At 41.4% G+C, this 17,055-nt stretch overlaps 1 protein-coding gene and 1 long non-coding RNA gene across 2 annotated transcripts in view; one reads left to right on the forward strand and one right to left on the reverse strand.

The window, feature by feature from the left end:
* Positions 1–12,655, forward strand: part of THUMPD2 (THUMP domain containing 2) — a 35,527-nt gene extending 22,872 nt beyond the window's left edge. Inside the window, exons 7-10 of the mRNA XM_049651878.1 lie at positions 362–433; positions 948–1,062; positions 8,534–8,642; positions 11,612–12,655. Coding sequence (XP_049507835.1) covers positions 362–433; positions 948–1,062; positions 8,534–8,642; positions 11,612–11,936 — 621 coding nt within the window. The 3' untranslated portion in view covers positions 11,937–12,655. The remainder of the gene's footprint in view (positions 1–361; positions 434–947; positions 1,063–8,533; positions 8,643–11,611) is intronic.
* Positions 12,656–15,297: 2,642 nt separating this feature from the next.
* Positions 15,298–16,784, reverse strand: LOC125937279 (uncharacterized). The gene is made up of 3 exons (XR_007462339.1): positions 16,412–16,784; positions 16,083–16,149; positions 15,298–15,413 (listed from the first exon to the last, which is right to left on the reverse strand). It is a non-coding gene; the product is annotated as an uncharacterized LOC125937279 (long non-coding RNA).
* Positions 16,785–17,055: the final 271 nt, after the last annotated feature.

Here is a 17,055-nt window from a genome sequence, read left to right on the forward strand (position 1 = left end):
CTGACACAGGGCTGAAACCTACAGACCGCAAGATCATGATCTGAGCTGAAGTCGGAACGCTTAAACGACTGAGCCACCCGGGCGCCCCATAACCCAGTGCATCTTGACGGAATAGCCTATCTCTAATGTGAACACCACATTTTCCATCTCACTCACTGTGCTTTGGCCACACCAGTGACCTTCCTAATCTTCATACATGTGGAGCATACACCTATCTTGTGGCTTTGACCACCTGAAATTCCTAATAAAGTGTAAAAAGGAATCTCTGCTCTTGAAATGTTGATTCCTCAAGTTTTAGGTTTCTTTTATAATATACATTATGATAGACTGAATAATAACAAATCAGTGTTTCTGTCTGCAGGCTGGTGCATTTGTTTTAGATCCAATGTGTGGACTCGGAACAATACTTTTGGAAGCTGCTAAAGAATGGCCCGTAAGTACTCACGTTTGGTAAATCAAGCAGTATGTTTACTTTAATCATTATATGTATTTTCACTGACCAGTTATTTAGAAGTAGATTGTCTATTCAGGAGTATTAGTTTTGACTACATGAGTTGCTATGTACTATTGTCAAAATGGATTATGAAGGGTTAATTAAATCACTGTTTCATTTCTTAAACAACTATTTAGGAAATTGTATTTTAGGGAATTTAGGAAAATGTGAGCAATTTCAATAACTAGTCATGACAGATTATGATAATCCCCAAATTCTTTAGGCATTTGTTACTGGAAAATATACTAATAGTTTCTAAAAATTAACAAAAACTTCTAATTTTTTACTATTGAATATCATTTTAAAGAAATACTACAAATTTGTTTTAACCTGAATTAAGAAATCTATTAAATTCATTTTCATTTATTTGAGAAAAAGCAAGTAGGTTTTCTTAACTATGTAAAATGTCTGATAGTCTTATTTATACTTAAAATATGAATTTCTTTCCTCATAGGATGTATATTATGTGGGTGCTGATGTCAGTGACTCACAGTTACTAGGTGCATATGACAATCTGAAAGCTGCAGGCCTTAAGAATAAAATTGAGTTACTTCAAGTTTCTGTTATAGGTAAGATATAAAAAATGCAAACATTTGGGAAAATGAACATATGTAAATATACTTAGAATCATAATATTAAACAAAATTCACTTTCCATATGTAAATGTTCCCATATGTTGAATTCTTTGGGGCTAATACTTGGTTGATTTCCAATACTATAATTATAACTTATTTTTCAAAAGGTTATTAGTATCAACATTTATATAGTATCCCTAAGCATTTAAGTGAAAGGCCCTTTTTTTTTTTAATGTTTAGTTGATTTTGAGAGAAAGAGAGACAGAGTGTGATCAGAGGAAGGGCAGAGAGAGAGGGAGACACAGAATCCAAAGCAGGCTCCAGGCTCTGAGCCATCAGCACAGAGCCCAATGCAGGGATCCAAACCACAAACCACAAGATCATGACCTGAGCCAGAGTTGGACACTTAACCAGGTGGCCCACAAGTGTCTTTTTAAGATGTGTTTGTTGTATGTAAACTGTTCTCATATCATAACCACAGACCACTTAATATAGGGATAAAATAAAGAGGACAGAATCATCATCATCGTCATCACCTTCTTTGGATTTCTTTCAGATAAACTGAAATGTTCTGAATTATCTTATCTTTCTCTTGCCTCACATTGGACAGTAGTCCTGTGGTATATAGGAATGAGGTAACCAGCCATCCCTGTCTGCTAAACCAATACTTCCAGGGCTAAAACTAGGCAAGTCTGGGGCAAACCAGGATAGTTGGTCACCCTGTGAGGTAGAGAGAAACCTGTTGGGGAATCAGCAGTGACAAACAGACTAGGAATCAACTCTACTAAGTCCAATCAAAATAATATTTCCCTAAGACCCATCCATCTAAAATGGTGTTTAGACCATTTTAGACAAGCCTTACATTCCTTATTTTCTCCCCTTCCCCTAGTACATCTTTCTCCCTTAGAAACGAGCACATTTAATTCCCAACTAAGAAAATGGCATTCTCTTAGTAGATGGTCCCAGTGTTAAACCTATAATCTGGAGGAACAAAATAATTGTTTAGAAATTTTTTAATGTGGGGGTGCCTGGGTGGCTCAGTCGCTTGAGCGTCCGACTTCGGCTCAGGTCACGATCTTGTGTTCTGTGAGTTCAAGCTGCACGTCAGGCTCTGTGCTAACGGCTCAGAGCCTGGAGCCTGCTTCTGATTCTGTGTCTCCCTCTCTCTCTGCCCCTCCCCCACTCATGCTCTGTCTCTCTCTGTCTCAGAAATAAATAAACATTAAAAAAAATTTTTTAAAGAAATTTTTTAATGTAGTGGAGGAATAATAGAGTATCAAGAAGAAGATATTAGGGTAACTATGGGTAAAAACATAGTAAAGCAGCCCCAGAGGAGAAGGTGTATTGGGGTTTGGGGTTTTTTTTATTTTTATTTTTTTAATTTTTTAAAATATAATTTATTGTCAAATTGGCTGACATACAATGTGTACAGTGTGCTCTTGGTTTTGGGGGTGGATTCCGGTGATTCATTGCTTACATACAACACCCAATGCTCATCTCAACAAGATGGTATATTGTTGATTGAGATCTCAGAGTCGTTTGCTGCCAACGACTGTTTTTTCAACCTTTCTGTCGAGGTTTTTAATGGGATAAGACGCAGGTTTCCAGAGGAAACTAAGGGGTGATGAGGCCGAAATCAGCTTTCATGAACTCTAATTTCTTTCAGAAAGCTATTTGGGGGAGGGGGGTACTTGCAAGAGGACTGGACTGGCTTCATCAGCTGTTGCAGCACAGTGGTTTTTCAAAGCCTTTACTATCTCCTGAGCCTCGGGCGCGTTGGGAAGGAAGTACTGAGCTGTCCGTCTGACCTCCGCCACAACTCCATTTTTATCTGTTTTCATGTGGGGGGGGCTTTTCCCACAAGATTTCACTTTAAAAACAAGCAAAAGGCACAGTTGTCTTAAAAATAATAATAATAAAAGTGTTAAAAACAACGTTCTCTATGGCACCAAGGAGTCAAATAAATTGTAGTTTTTGGAAGGATCAGTCTAACTGCCATGTCAAGAATAGACTACAGCAGGGAGGATGGAAAACGGGAAACAAAGAAACTAAGTACAGGATGGAAACAGGAAACAAAGAAACTAAGTACAGGCTAGTGTGATAATCTGGTAAGAAATGATGGTGGTTTGGCCCAAAGTGCTATTCGTGGGGGTGTTGAGAAGAGGTCAGGTACATAATATTTGAAGGTGGAGTGAGCAGGATGTGTTGTTGGATTGAATGTGGCATGTGAAAGAACAAGAGTGACGACCTAAGCAGCTGGAGGGTGGGGTGGCCACCCTCGGAGTTGGGGCAAACTGCTGGGGAACCAGTTGGAGTTTTGGAACCTGTTAAATTCCACGTGATCAGTAGGCACCTAGTGGAAAAGATGTCAGGTTAGTAGCCCCACCCCCAGATCTGGAGTTTAGGGGAGAGGTGAGGCATCAGCAGCATAGATAACGTTTAAATCCAGGAGATCACCTCGGGAATGAGGATAAATAGAGAAGGGAAAGCACTTGGGAATAGAAGTTGGGCGTGGTTTCTCCACGCCAGCTGCTGCTGTAAGTGCACGTTTCCCTAAACCATTGTCAAGACGAGATATTATCATTTTATTGCAGTTTTTTTAAACTGCAAATTTGATACATTTTTCAGACTTACTTTTCCTTAATTCCTAGTGAGATAAAACATTTTTCACATTACGTCATTTGTAGATTTTTCTTTTGCAAATTAATTGTTTTCAGGGTAACACTCTGGAGGAAAGAATAAACCATCTATTTTAAATTGTTTCATCATCCTAACCTTTTAATGTTAAATTTCAGTCTAGAGGGAACCATATGTATCTTGTGTGCAAAGGGGCCGATATGAACTAATAATTCGCCCTTCATGACACATCTCTCTGCTTGAGAGGTGGAATTGTAGCTGGATCCAAGTGTTTATTTTTCTTCGCTAATTTGGTTTTACGTTTCAAAGCTTTAATCATAAACACAACTTAGAGTGGGGAGACCCATGAATTGCTCGACGTTCACAGGTGTGAGGATTTCACATCTTTTTACTATAGTAAGTAAGAGCATGTAAAGACTTCAGAATCAAACAGACCAAGTATAAATCCTGGCTCCACCATCGTTTCTTTACTCTGTGGCCTTCAGCAATATCCTGGACCTCTGTATTTTATCATCTAGAGTCTGAAGGTAATCCCTGCTTCATAGAGCCTGTGCTGAGGATTTATCACATAAGCACACAGAGCACATTGCCTAACACGCAGCATGATTAAGGACCTCTGTAAACATGGAGATGTCTGGGAAGTTAGTAATATTCCCGTTGTGATTTGTTTCTGCAGAATCACTATCTTTGTTCTCTTTGTGAGCTTTAATGACTGTATCTTTTCTACCTTTTTAGTAACTTTCACCTTACAACTTTCTACTAGTATAAAAAGAGATGATCCTTTAATATGCAGGAATTGCATGTGTTTATTCCTAAGTTTTACTTAAGAAAATTTGGAACCAAATGAGTATTATGTTACAGGCTATCTTAGGAACTAATTAGTCATTGGCTAGGCTTTGTTTTCTGTTAATCTACAGATACATATACATTCCTAGGATAAGATGGAGAGCTGTAATATATACAAATTTGAGCAAAAGAAACACATATATAAATTAATTAAAATGACAAAATTGTTGACAGGTGAGAAAAGGAATGTTTTCACTCCTTTCAATTAGACATTCTATAGCCTGTCACACATTACTTCAGTGAGAATTTATAACAAGCTTATTGCCAACAACTGTGCTTTGTTCTTAGGTGTTATTCATTTCCACCCTTGTAGGAATAAGGCGTGCTTTTTCAGTACACCCACAAGCTGCCCGTAATGTAGTGGCTGCATTTTCTTTCGTATCAGTGTGTTTTTCTCTAATTCCTATCCTGCCCTTGCTGGCCTGGGCCCTGGTGTTCCATCCACATGTCTTGTGACCTGTGCCGAATTTTGCAAGATTCATGAGGCTGCCAGGCTCCGTGTTTGGGAAATCAGAAGGAAATGTGGGAAGTGATGGGTTAGGTGTATGTAAAGTATGTGGAAATAGGGGATAAGAAGCCTACCATATTGAGTGTTTTCTTTGGTACAGTGGCCTTACAGTTTATTGTATGGTATCCTTTCTTATTGTTTGGCAACACTTGTATCCTGAAACAAACTTTTTCAGCATTAATAAGTTCTTAAAAGCATACATCTAATGAAAAAGTGAATACAGAGTTGCCATTTTGTAAGAAAGCTGATGAACACATATCTTAAGTAAAATGTTTGTTGACATTTATCATCCACTGGGAGGGCCATGGTGGTATCACTGACCAAATGAAATAGATCTGTGTATAGAAGTGTGTAGCATTTATTTCAAAACACTGCAGGTATTTTAAGGGGACAGAGCCCAAAGACAGCCATTTATCAAATGCAGCTAAAGAAAACGCATTTAACTATCACTCTGTAAAGCATGACTTTTCATTTAGATCAAATGACTATTCTAAATTAATTTTGCTCATCTTCAATACCAAGTTTTCTTATGTACATAAACAAAATGAAGCTATAGCTATTAATTTGTTGGTTCCATTGTAGAAGACCTTTGCAGACAGTTAAACGTTGCCAGTTTTGTTTCAGGGTTATCAGATGCTTCGAAAAGATGCTTCCATAGGGGTACCTGGGTGGCTCAGTTGGTTAAGCATCCGACTTTGGCTCGGATCGGGCTCTCTGCTGTCAGCGCAGAGCCTGCTTCAGATCCTCTGTCTCCCTGCCTCTCTCTCTGCCCCTTCTCTGTGCACGTTTGCTGTCTCTCAAAATAAACATTTAAAAATAAATAAATAGGGGCACCTGGGTGGCTCAGTCGGTTAAGCATCCAGCTCTTGGTTTCGGCTCAGGTCACAATCTCATGGTCTCATGAGTTCAGGCCTCATGTCGGGCTCCACATAAGGCTTTGCACTGGCTGTGTATAGCCTGCTTGGGATTCTCTCTCTCCCTCTCTTTTAGCCCCTCTCCCATTCACACTGTCTTTGTCTTTCTCAAAACAAATAAATAAATAAACTTTAAAATAAATGAATGCACAAAAAGATATCCTGAAGGCTCTTAAAACCTATTGGAAGAAAATATATTAGAGCCATAATTCTGAGTTTTAAGCAGTTCTTACCCATTTTTCTTCTGGCAAGAGGGAGAAATAGAGCAGTTCTTTTGTTCAAGATACACCAGTATTTTACATTTTTTTCATGTTCTTGAGTCATCCTGCAGAGTCGTACAAAAGGGATGAGTTTTATATATTTGTTTTGAGCTATGTTTCTATTTCAGAATCTTATCTCCTTAGCTACAAGCAAACTCTTTGTTCACAGGCCGTTCAAGGCATTTAATAATTGAAAAGATTTAATGTGTTGAAAATTATGGATCAGGTGTTCATGATTTCAGGAGTTTCCTCATCAGAAACTCAGGAGGTAGGGCCAACGGTCTGTGTTCTACCAACCCTCCGGTCAGTTCTGATACGCACTACATAGTAGGTTTGGGATGAAGGGAGCGAGACTTTGCACTTATGGTTCCCAGGAGATTCTGATGCTGCCGGTGTCTCCTGGGGATGCTGCACAGGAGGGATGGCTGCAGCCTTGAGAAGTGCTGCTGGAGGAAGAGCAGGAAAGAGGCCCACCTGGAAGCGGTGGCCCTGCTGGGCATTTGAGGAGCCGTGAGAAGGATTCTGCAGAGCTGCTTTGAAGGATTCTGGCCCGCCGGTCTCCACCTGGCCGTCATCTGCCTGTACACCCAGAGAGGACATTGTACATAATCACCACAGTCATCGAGTGCTCACTGGGTGCCAGGCACTGTCCTGAGTGCTTTCCATAAGTGACCTCACTTGTTAGGACCCTGAGATAGGTACCCTTACCTCACTTTATAGACGAGGAAACTAAAGCAGTCATTTCCCGAAGTCCCACTGCTGGTTAGTGGCAGAGCCAGATGCAAGCCGTCTAACAGCAGGGCCTGCCTGCGCTCTCAGACACATCAGCAAAAACTTGTTTTATGCTCTGTTGTAAGATAGCATCGCTTAGTTCTAGAACTTTTTGAAAAAAAAATTATTCCATTTAAGTTTATTCCTTCAACTTCTAAAATTATTTAAAGCAGTTTAGCAAATTATATAATACAGAGTAGGAAAGTTGCAAATAAAAATAGAGACTGACAAGAAAAAAAAAATGTTACCAAACCTGACCAAACTGGGCAGCTTGTGTGTGTGTGTGTGTGTGTGTGTGTGTGTGTATGAATGCAAAAGAAAGATGTGGACTCAAACTCTAGAGTCAACTACTGCATGGTTTCTCCGGTATAAAACATCTGATAGCCATGATTGCCTTCACTGTACATTTACCTTGAGTAGCCCTGCATAAAGTATAGAAACGGTATTTAAATGTACGTGTCCTGTAGCAACATCCTAAAACTAAGTGCATGAAGCTAAAATATGACCTGGAAAAAAAAAAGAATTCATGTCTAGCTTTAAAAGAATATTATCCTGAGCCTTTTTTTCTGACAACCTATTATTTTTTTCTACTAATCTCAAGTAAGGGTTAGAACTAGGAAAGATCTTCAAGTGTTCCTTAGACTTTCCCCGATAATGGGATTTTTTGTTTTGTTTTCAAATTTCCAGCCAACAAAAATGTATGTGGTATTTAGAAGAGCAGAGGTTATTTAAATTGTATTCTGTTCTTACAGAGTTAAATGCTATTCAAAAAACGAAAATTGGGACATCTACCTTATGAATATACAACTAATTTACATGATGGGTGGGAAGTAAAATAAGTAGAAAGTGAAAAGTACACTCAGAAAGTGTGGAAGTTAAGATTATGTGTATGACCTTCTGGGAAGCTAATTTCTGAGAAATGTAAAGATGAGAAAAAAATTCAGATTCAGTAATCAAATACTACATTTAATTTTGTTTAGTAATGATGTTCATTTTGTTGATTCGTTTTTTAGCCTTTTCTCTAGCCTTAGGATTTATGTCAGTGTTCTTAACCTTTGGGTCTCCTTTAAAATTTCAGTGAAAGCTAAGATCATCTCCCTTTTAAAAACACATAGATATACACATGCAAAATTTTATATGTAAGTATGAAGAAGGAAATGAAAGAGCATATAATTTGTAAAAGTTTTTTCTAGACAATTTAATGTGTTTCTTCTTGGGTCTGGCAACTTTGTATTCATGTAATATGTTTAGAGAATTCAATTTTCTGATTAATTTAAGATTTTGCTTAACTTATGTCATATTTTATCATAACAGAAAAACCAATTTTCAAAGAACAGAATCTAATAACTTTATCATTTATTTTTTAGTTGAAAAGCCTTTCAGGAACTTATAATTTCTTGGAGACAATGTTAGCAACCCTAAATTGTACTTAATATGCAAAAATAATTCTCCATACTTCAGTTTTCTCATAGTTAGGTTGTAAATATTTGAACTTAATGTAACGGGTTTCTCTGGTTTTTGTGTTTCAGACTTGCCATTGCCTTCAGAGAGTGTCGATATTATTATTTCTGACATTCCATTTGGGAAAAAGTTTAAGTTAGGGGAAGACATCAAAAGCATTCTACAAGAAATGGAGAGGTAAGTTTTGAGTTTATTTTCATGATTTTTGAGTTATTGGTCATTTAACTGAAGTATATCCTAGTTCTTCAGCTAAGATTTGATTGCATTTTAGTAACTTCCCAGAGTTTTTATACTTAAATTTTCTAAGGTTTCAAATCAGAGGGTTATCATTGAAATAGTTATTCCGTATCATCTTACACTATATTACGTTTTTTTTCCAAGAAAGGTACTGAGTTTTCATTATTGGCTAAAATTTGAGTATCTGGATTAGTGACCTATATTTTAATCACTGAGGTAGGTAATTTACATATTATAAACCTCACCAAAACCCTGCCTCCTAATGTGTTAATCGGCCACATTTTACAGATGAGAAACTGGGACCCGGAAAGATGAACTTTCTCAAGATCACAGCTACTAAGCCCCACAACAAAATTCACATAAGGAGCATTCAGTATCCTAGAGAGGCTACAACACTGCTGATTGTAAAATGAAAATTTAGAGGTGTCGTCATTCATGTCAGGGTGTCTAAGGTTGGCCTCAGGGAATATAATTCAAGGAAAGTATTTCTTTGAGAAGTTCAAACAGTGAAGCCTGAATATATATTTTTCTGATCATTTAAGCTGGTAAAGGAGAGAACCTAGAACACATGGAGGAATAAATAGATATGACCAAGAAGTCAATTCATTAAATTGTCTCAGTTGGACATTTGATAGAGCAAGACAACGTAAATGGTCAAGAACCTGTATATAAATAATGTCACCGATAGAAAAAATGAGCCATGGGTTTTGGATGGAGAAAATTCAGTGTCAAGGCTGACATTCTGTAGGGAAAATTAAAGACTTAACTTTATATGAAGACTTGACATGAAGTCTAAGTCCAACTAAGAACCGTCTCACCTCCATCTTGTGAACTGGATGCTCCACACTTTTTTTGGATTATCTTATTTCTAAGCAACTTCCCCTGTCACACAGTTACCTAACCTGAGATCTCTTTCTGGGCACCACCTATAATTCAGGCCTGCACTCCCTTCTGCCTGATAACACCTTCCCCTCAAGAAGATTTTGCAACCCTGACTTCATATTAAAATCATTTCAGGGGCTTTTGAAAAACAGTGATGCTCATTCTCCACCCCTCCAGTTTAATGGGTCTAGAGTAGAACATGGGTGTATTTCTTAACAACTCCCAAGGTGATTCTGTCCTGCAGCCTGTGTTAATACCCGCAGCCTTTGTGCCCAGTAGGTAATTCACCAGCCACACTATTAAGCCAACTCATAGTGAAATACTAATATGTGTGAGCAGTGACTTATATTTAACCTGAAACTTCCCAGAAGATATTCAAGATTCCCCCCATAATTTCAATGCCTCAGTAGGATCAGTTGAAAAGTGTATGTATTTGAACATAAGGAACTCCTATGACCGCGCTTCCTTGACACCTGCCCACAGCCTTTATGGTTTGATTTTTCACTTTTTATAGTTGGAGGTTTTATATAGGCAGTGGAGCCTGATATAGTGGAGTTCGGAGACAAACTTGTCTTGATTCACTGATTTTTTAGATGAGGGAAAGCTACTTAAGCTCCTGATATCTTTGTTGGGTGTGGGGGAGATTCCCTTTAACTCTTGACCCTCTAGCTGTCACCTTGTCTCCGTACCTATACAACCAAACTTACTGAAAGAAGAGTCTACACTTGACATCTCTGCTTCCTCACCTTCCAGTCCCCCTTCGATTCTGGCAGACCAGCATTTTCTCGTGTCCTCAACTAGGATTGCTGTCCCCAGGTTCACTGAGGACCTCTTGTAATCCTAGTCACCTGTTCGTCCTGTAGCATTAGACACTGTGGAGACCATTCCCGCCCTGAAAGTGTGCACCTTTCGCTTCCATGCCATCACTGTTGTCCAGACTTTCTCCCGGGATTTTGTTCCATGGCCCGTCCCTCCTCTCTCCTTCCTTAACTGTGAAACCTCTGTTCCTGGGCCCTTTTTCTCTTCTCACGCTAACCTGCCTCCCCAGGTGATGTCATTCACCATCACAGCTATATCTACCGTGTGCTATTGACAGCTCCGAAATCTCTACCTGGAGCCCTGGTCTCATCGCCTCCAGGCTGTATATCCAACTGTGGATTGGAGCTCATGTTGGCCTGTCCCTGAGGTCCCTCAGCATATTCCAGACAGCCCTCTTTTCCTCCCTCCTCCTCCCACCCCTCTGATTCACCCTCACGCTGAATTTCTTTCAGTGCCTCCTCCTCCTCACTTCTTCCTTTCTGCTGCTTTTCTGCCTCCAGCTCCCTGCCTCGCTCCAGCCCCTCTCTGTCACTTGGCCTGACTTGGTCCCGCTTGTCCTTAACTCATGGTGCACGTTTGGGACCCAGCTCATGTGTTCCCAGGGGACCTCGTACTTGCCTGGAGGGTGGCATCGCCAGCCTCTGTAACTCTCCACTCGCCTCTCTCCCGCTTTCAGTAATCTCTTTAGCAACTCCGAGGACTGTGGTTGGGCATCACTGTTTCCACACAGAAGTGCTCTGCAGAATTTGGTCAAGTGATTGAGCAATTCTCCTCAACAGGCTGACATTCCGAGGCCTCCCCTTTTCCCTTTCTGAGCTTCCCCGTTGTCATTCCTTTGTCCACGTCCTCACTCTTTCTGGTGCTTTTCTTCTGCCATCAGCCTAGTGTATGCTGATTCTATAGGATTCTTTCATCCGCCTTTTCCTTTGTACAATCACTTATTAGAATGTGACTATGAATTACTTTGAGGCTTGCCTTTTAAGTAGAGTAAAAATAGATAATTAAAGCAGATTTGTGCTCATGATTCCATAATTACTATAATGAATATGCATTATGGAAGATACTACCTAATTATCAAAATCCTTGTGTTTAAATAGATAAAATTAAATTTCAAATTAAAAACCCCAAATATTTTAAATAAAGTGGGATTGTTTGTTGTCTAAAAAGAAAGAAGTACTCATACCAATTACCATTTTTTTTTGTCACAGGGTGCTTCACGTTGGCGGAGCCATTGTATTGTTGCTTAGCGAAGAGCACCACAGGCGCCTTAAAGATGGCGAACAGAGCAGCATCCCTTTGAATTCCAAGGACAGCCACACAGGTGAACCTTCAATCAAAAAGTGCTTGAAGCCTGGAGGAAAAACTGGCACATCAGAGACAGTGTCATCTTCATTGGAAGCCAGTAGCCAGGAGTGCTTAGACAAAACACCACCCTTTGGCTCTTTAGTGCCAGTGGAATGCCACAAAGTTAGCCTTGGGAGAACAGATGCATTCATATGCAAATATAGGAAGTTGCACTCTTTGGGACTCTAGCAGCCTCGCTACTGCAAGCCTGCAAGCCGGTTCGAGTCCTCGCCGTGTCAGCCAGCCGTACAGCTGCGAAGGTAGTTGTCATAGGATCTTGATGGGGCCACAGAGTTCCAGGGAAGCAGACTCCCCTGGGGTCAGGAGGCATGGCTGCTGGACGAGTTCCAGCTTCATCCTGGAAAGAGCTGAAAGTTGCCAAAGACCAGTGAATGAATATTCCTACTAAAGAACTCTCAAACTTTGAATTCTGTTGGAATGTGAGGAGTTGTGCCCCGCCTGCAGTTTCTGAGAAGGAGCTGCAACTTGGAACACAAATTTTCAGAGGTTCACATAAAGTATATTGCACTCATCACAAGGTTGATGATATTTTAACTATCAGAGTTTTAAAAAAAAAAAATTTTTTTAACATTTCTATTTATTTTTGAGAGACAGAGAGCGAGGGAGACACAGAATCCAAAGCAGGCTCCAGGCTCTGAGCTGACAGCATGGAGCCCGATGCGGGGCACTCACCAACCGTGAGATCATGACCTGAGCTGAAGTCGGATGCCTAACTGAGTGAGCCGCTCAGGCGCCCCCAACTATCAAAGTTTTTTAAATGTGGAAACTTCGATGTGTTACTTCTTTTGATATTAAACTTGATTTTTAAGCCGGTAATTTTCTTCTCCATTGGAATGAAAATAATTTTTATTTGCAATACCTTTTATATGTCCCATATGTCCCTTTTTTATGTCCCATTTTATAATGTAAAACATTAATGGGAATAATAGCAATAAGAATCCAGCCAGTATCCTCCAACATGATAGAAAATAAAGTTTGCTCTTTTTCTAAAAACATTAATAAATGTTTTTAAATGTCACCTCTCTCTTATTTAAATGAAATGCATTCCTTGTGTTTACAACTTGAGAAGAAAATCTTCTTAATAGAAAGTTGATGCAAATATGGTTTTCATTTTTTTTTTTTTTTTTTTTCAATAAAGTAGTGACTTGGGTTCTTGGCTGCTTTAGTACTGTGTGAACAACCTTTCCATGTTTAGGCAATTTCTCACCTTGTGAATCCCACCTCTCCAAAGCAGAAGCAGAAAACCTCTTTTCCAGCTAGGGTGTGGCATGTAACCTTGGCCCAGTATCAAGCTAGGCCCACCAATCAGTCTGGGGCTAGTGGAGCACCTGTGATAAGTGAAATTTACTTAGTTACTACCTTACTGATCTGAAAGCAATTCACAGTAACCCCAGCAGGACCTAGCCTATCACATACTCCTACAACAAATATTTATTGCACAGCTATTATCTGCCAAGGCATTGTTCACATCTGTGAACCAGAGATACTTGCCCTCAGAGGACAACAGTCTAGTAGGGGAGACAGGTAAGAAACAGTAGACATAATGAATAATTTATTTGATGGCTTAGAAGGTGATATGTGTGGGTTTGGGGGAATGAAAGTAGAGCAAAGGTTTGGGAAACACAGGAGGATGGGGATAGAAGTGCCTTCCATTTTTAAATAGATCAAGCCTCGTTGAGAATATGGGAGTTGAGCAAATACTTGAAGGACATGGAAGAGTGTACCAGGCACATGGAACAGCCAGTTGCAAAGGCCGTAAAACAAGAGCCTGCCTGATGTATTTGAGGAGCGGCAGAGAGGAAATTTAGCCCGAGCAGAGTGAATGAGGGGGAGAAGGAGAGGTTGGAGATAACGTGAGTGGCAGGTGGTGGTGGCTGGTTAGACCAAAGGGGGTCTTAAAGGCTTCTAGGAGGACTGGCTTTGACTTAAAACTATTGGAGGGGTTTGAACAAGTAGAAATCTAACCTACATTTTACAGAATCACTGTGACAACTGTATTGTGGACAGGCAAAGGTGAAAGTAGACCCATTGGGAGTTTTTTGCAATAATCCAGACAAGAGAAAATGGTCACTTGCCCCAGGGCAGTGGCAGTAGACGCAGTAAGAGGCAGCTAGATACTGAATATATTTTGGTTCTTAAACCAGCAGGATCTGCGGATGTGTTTGATGTGTGGTGTGATAGGTGGAGAGGAGACAGGAGTGGCTCTAAGATATTTGGCCAAGCAACCTGAACAGTGCAGTTTCCATCAACTGATGGGGAAAGGCTGCAGAGGGGGCAGGTTGGGTGTGAGAAGGCAGAAGCTCATTTTTAGACTTGCTGACTTTTGAGATGCGCATTAAATATCCTAGTGGGGGTGTTGAGTAGGCAATTGAATACAAGAGTCCAAAGTTCTTAAAGTTCTGCCCTGGAGATATAAATTTGGGGATTTTCAGCATATTGGTGCCATGAAACTGGATGGGATCGCTGAAGGACTAAATGGAGGAGAAGGAAGAACAGGGGTTCCTCCAACGCTAAGAGGTCAGGAGAAGGGAAGGGGTCTGCAAGGGAGACTGACAAGGAATAACCAGTGAGGCAGGAGGAAAAGGAGTGGTTGCCTGGAAGGCAAATGAGCAAAGGGTCTGGAGGAGGAAGTGACCTATTAAGTACTGCTAGATAAGATACTGGAAATCGACCCTTGGATTTAGCAATGGGAGTTTTGGTGGAGTGTGGAAGGAGCAAAGTCACCCTGGGTTGGAATTAAGAGAAAATAGGGGAAGAGCTGAAGGTAATGAGTACAAACAACTCTTGCAACTAGTTTGCTGAAAAGGGAGCGAAGAATGGAGTTAGTAGGTGGGTTAGGGATGTGGAATCAAGACTTTTTTTTTTTTTTTTTTTTAAGATGGGAGAAGCAGCAACATGTTTTTCATATTGAAGAAACTGCTCCGAGAAAGGCAAAAAATTCATGAGGTAGGAAAAGGATAAATGCTGGAGCAGTGTCCTTGAAAAGGGGGTTGGAATACATGCCACACATGGGGGAATTAGCGTTCGATAAGAGCATGAATAATTTCTCCATGGTTACGAGTGGGAAGGCGGCACACAGGCATTTCTGCAATAACGTGATAAATGTGCTCCTGAAAATTTCTTATTCTCAAATTCATGCACTAAAAATAACAGAATTCACGGAAGAAATATGGGGCAGACCATTTCAAACCTGTCCAACTTTGGAAATTGCATACCAACAAAAACACCAATTAACATAGTTTAAAAGAACATGTTACATTCCTAATAAAGTTGACCCTTGAACAACACAGGGGTTAGGGGGCCCTGACCCACACCCAGTCAAAAATCCACATATAATTTCTTCCAAGTCCTCCACAACTTAACTACTAATAGTCTACTGTTGAACTGAAGCCTTACCGAAAACATAAATAACTGATTACCATATATTTTTTTTGTGTGCATTATACACTGGATTCGTATATGAATGTAAGCTAGAGAGAAGAAACGTTATTCAGAAAGTCATAAGAGAAAACGCATTTGCAGCACTGTAGGTGTGTTTATTGAAAACAAAAGTATAGGCTGGTTGGGTGAGCAGGTCAAGTGCAGTGGCAGCAGAGGGTCGAAGCCTGGTGGCCTTGGCTCAGCAGCAGCAGCCAGAGGGCAGACCTGTGGGTAGCGACATTGGCCAAGTACGGTACAGCTGCCCCGTCTCCCTGCAGGTGTCCTCCACCCTGTGACCGTCCCGCAGGGAGGGGTCTGCACCTGGCCCAGCAGAGGCCCCAGTCCTGGAGCCAGGAGCCAGGAGGACCAAGGCGAGACTTCCCAGGCTAAGCTCCTGCAGCATTCTCCCCGCCTTCCGGAAATGGTCTTCTGCTTCAGCCCAGCCTCCTGCCCACCAGCCGGGGCCCTTTGCCCAGCCACCCTGTCAGCACACGGGGGACGGCAGCCTTGCCTGGTCCTGGGCCCCTGGGGTCTGCCGATGGCCTTGATGGCCTCACCAAATACTCAGAGGGCAGCAGCCATGACCTCTGTACCCTTCGCCTTTGATTTGCTCCCAAGGAGACCAAGGTGGGCAGTTGTAAATAAATGCCTTGTGGCTTTTGCTGTCGCGTAAAAGTGGACCCCTGCTGTTCGAACCCCTGTTGTTCAAGCGTCAACTGTACATCAGTAAATAAAGGATTTCGCCTTTCCAAGAAGAAGGCAAAGGCAGCTTGATAGAATTTGGCAGAAGGAAGGGTAGAAGCAGATATGTACACAGTAAGCACTTCCAAGACGGAACCTGTAGCCCAACGGCCCCAATAAGAAGATGCAGTGAAAAGGGCTCACGTAAAGTACCTGATTTCTTCGGCAGTTTGCTCATTCAGCTCATTCCACTGGTGTCTCCACATTCAGCTGCTCTTATCTGATGGCACAAAATATTAATGGGGGAAACATCACTTAGGAACCGACCCAATTTCCCCATTATAGTGACATCATCCCCCACCTAGCAATAATATTTAATGCCTATTACAGAAGCACGCATTGTAGAACAGACTGTAAGTGGGAGCAGATGCTGGGAAGGGGGCGGATGTGGCGGTGGTAGGGCTGTGGAAGTTCTCTTCTGCCTGCTTCAGTTTTCCCAGTGAGAAATTATGTGGTAATTTCCTCAGATCCTGCCTCTGTACCTGGAACGGTGCCCTCAGCAAATGCAGAAACCCCACAATGGCTTCCACAGCATGGGGGTAAGCATGGCGTCTGTTAATGGAGGGCCAAGATGCCATCCTCCCGGGGCTCCTCCTTCCTGCCAAAATGGCCAAACAAAAGCAATAGTTCTTCCTTTGTAGGAACTGCAACGATTCGTGCCATTAAGGACAAAGAAGCACGGAGGCCTCGCGGAATTCCTTGGCAACAGAAGGCAATCGATGTCACCCTTGGGTTTGCTGCTCTGACTCATTTACTTTTAATGGAGCCTCGTGCAAGGGAGGGAGCTCTCCAGCTGGCTCAGGCCCCCTGCGAGCAGCTCTGCATACTTGTCCTTATGACCCCGTGCTCAGAAAGCCTGTGACCCACCTGGCCGCTGTGCAGAGCCTGCAGCAAGTCCTAATAGGGGAAGCATAGCTGTCGCCTCTTAGCTTTTGGAGCAAAGCCAAGCTCTCCCGTGCAAGTAATTATTCTCCTTTCAGAAAGAACTCTTGGCTGGCCCCTGAGGGCTTGACCACGGGGCACTAGGTGACCCTGGGACCTAAACTGCCCATGTTGAACTCAGAGTAATTTTTTTTTTAATGTGCATTTTGATTTGGGGGAGAGAGAGTGAGAGAGCACGGGTGGG

The sequence above is a fragment of the Panthera uncia genome, assembly GCF_023721935.1.
Source record: "Panthera uncia isolate 11264 chromosome A3 unlocalized genomic scaffold, Puncia_PCG_1.0 HiC_scaffold_12, whole genome shotgun sequence".
In the NCBI taxonomy this organism is placed as follows: domain Eukaryota; kingdom Metazoa; phylum Chordata; class Mammalia; order Carnivora; family Felidae; genus Panthera; species Panthera uncia.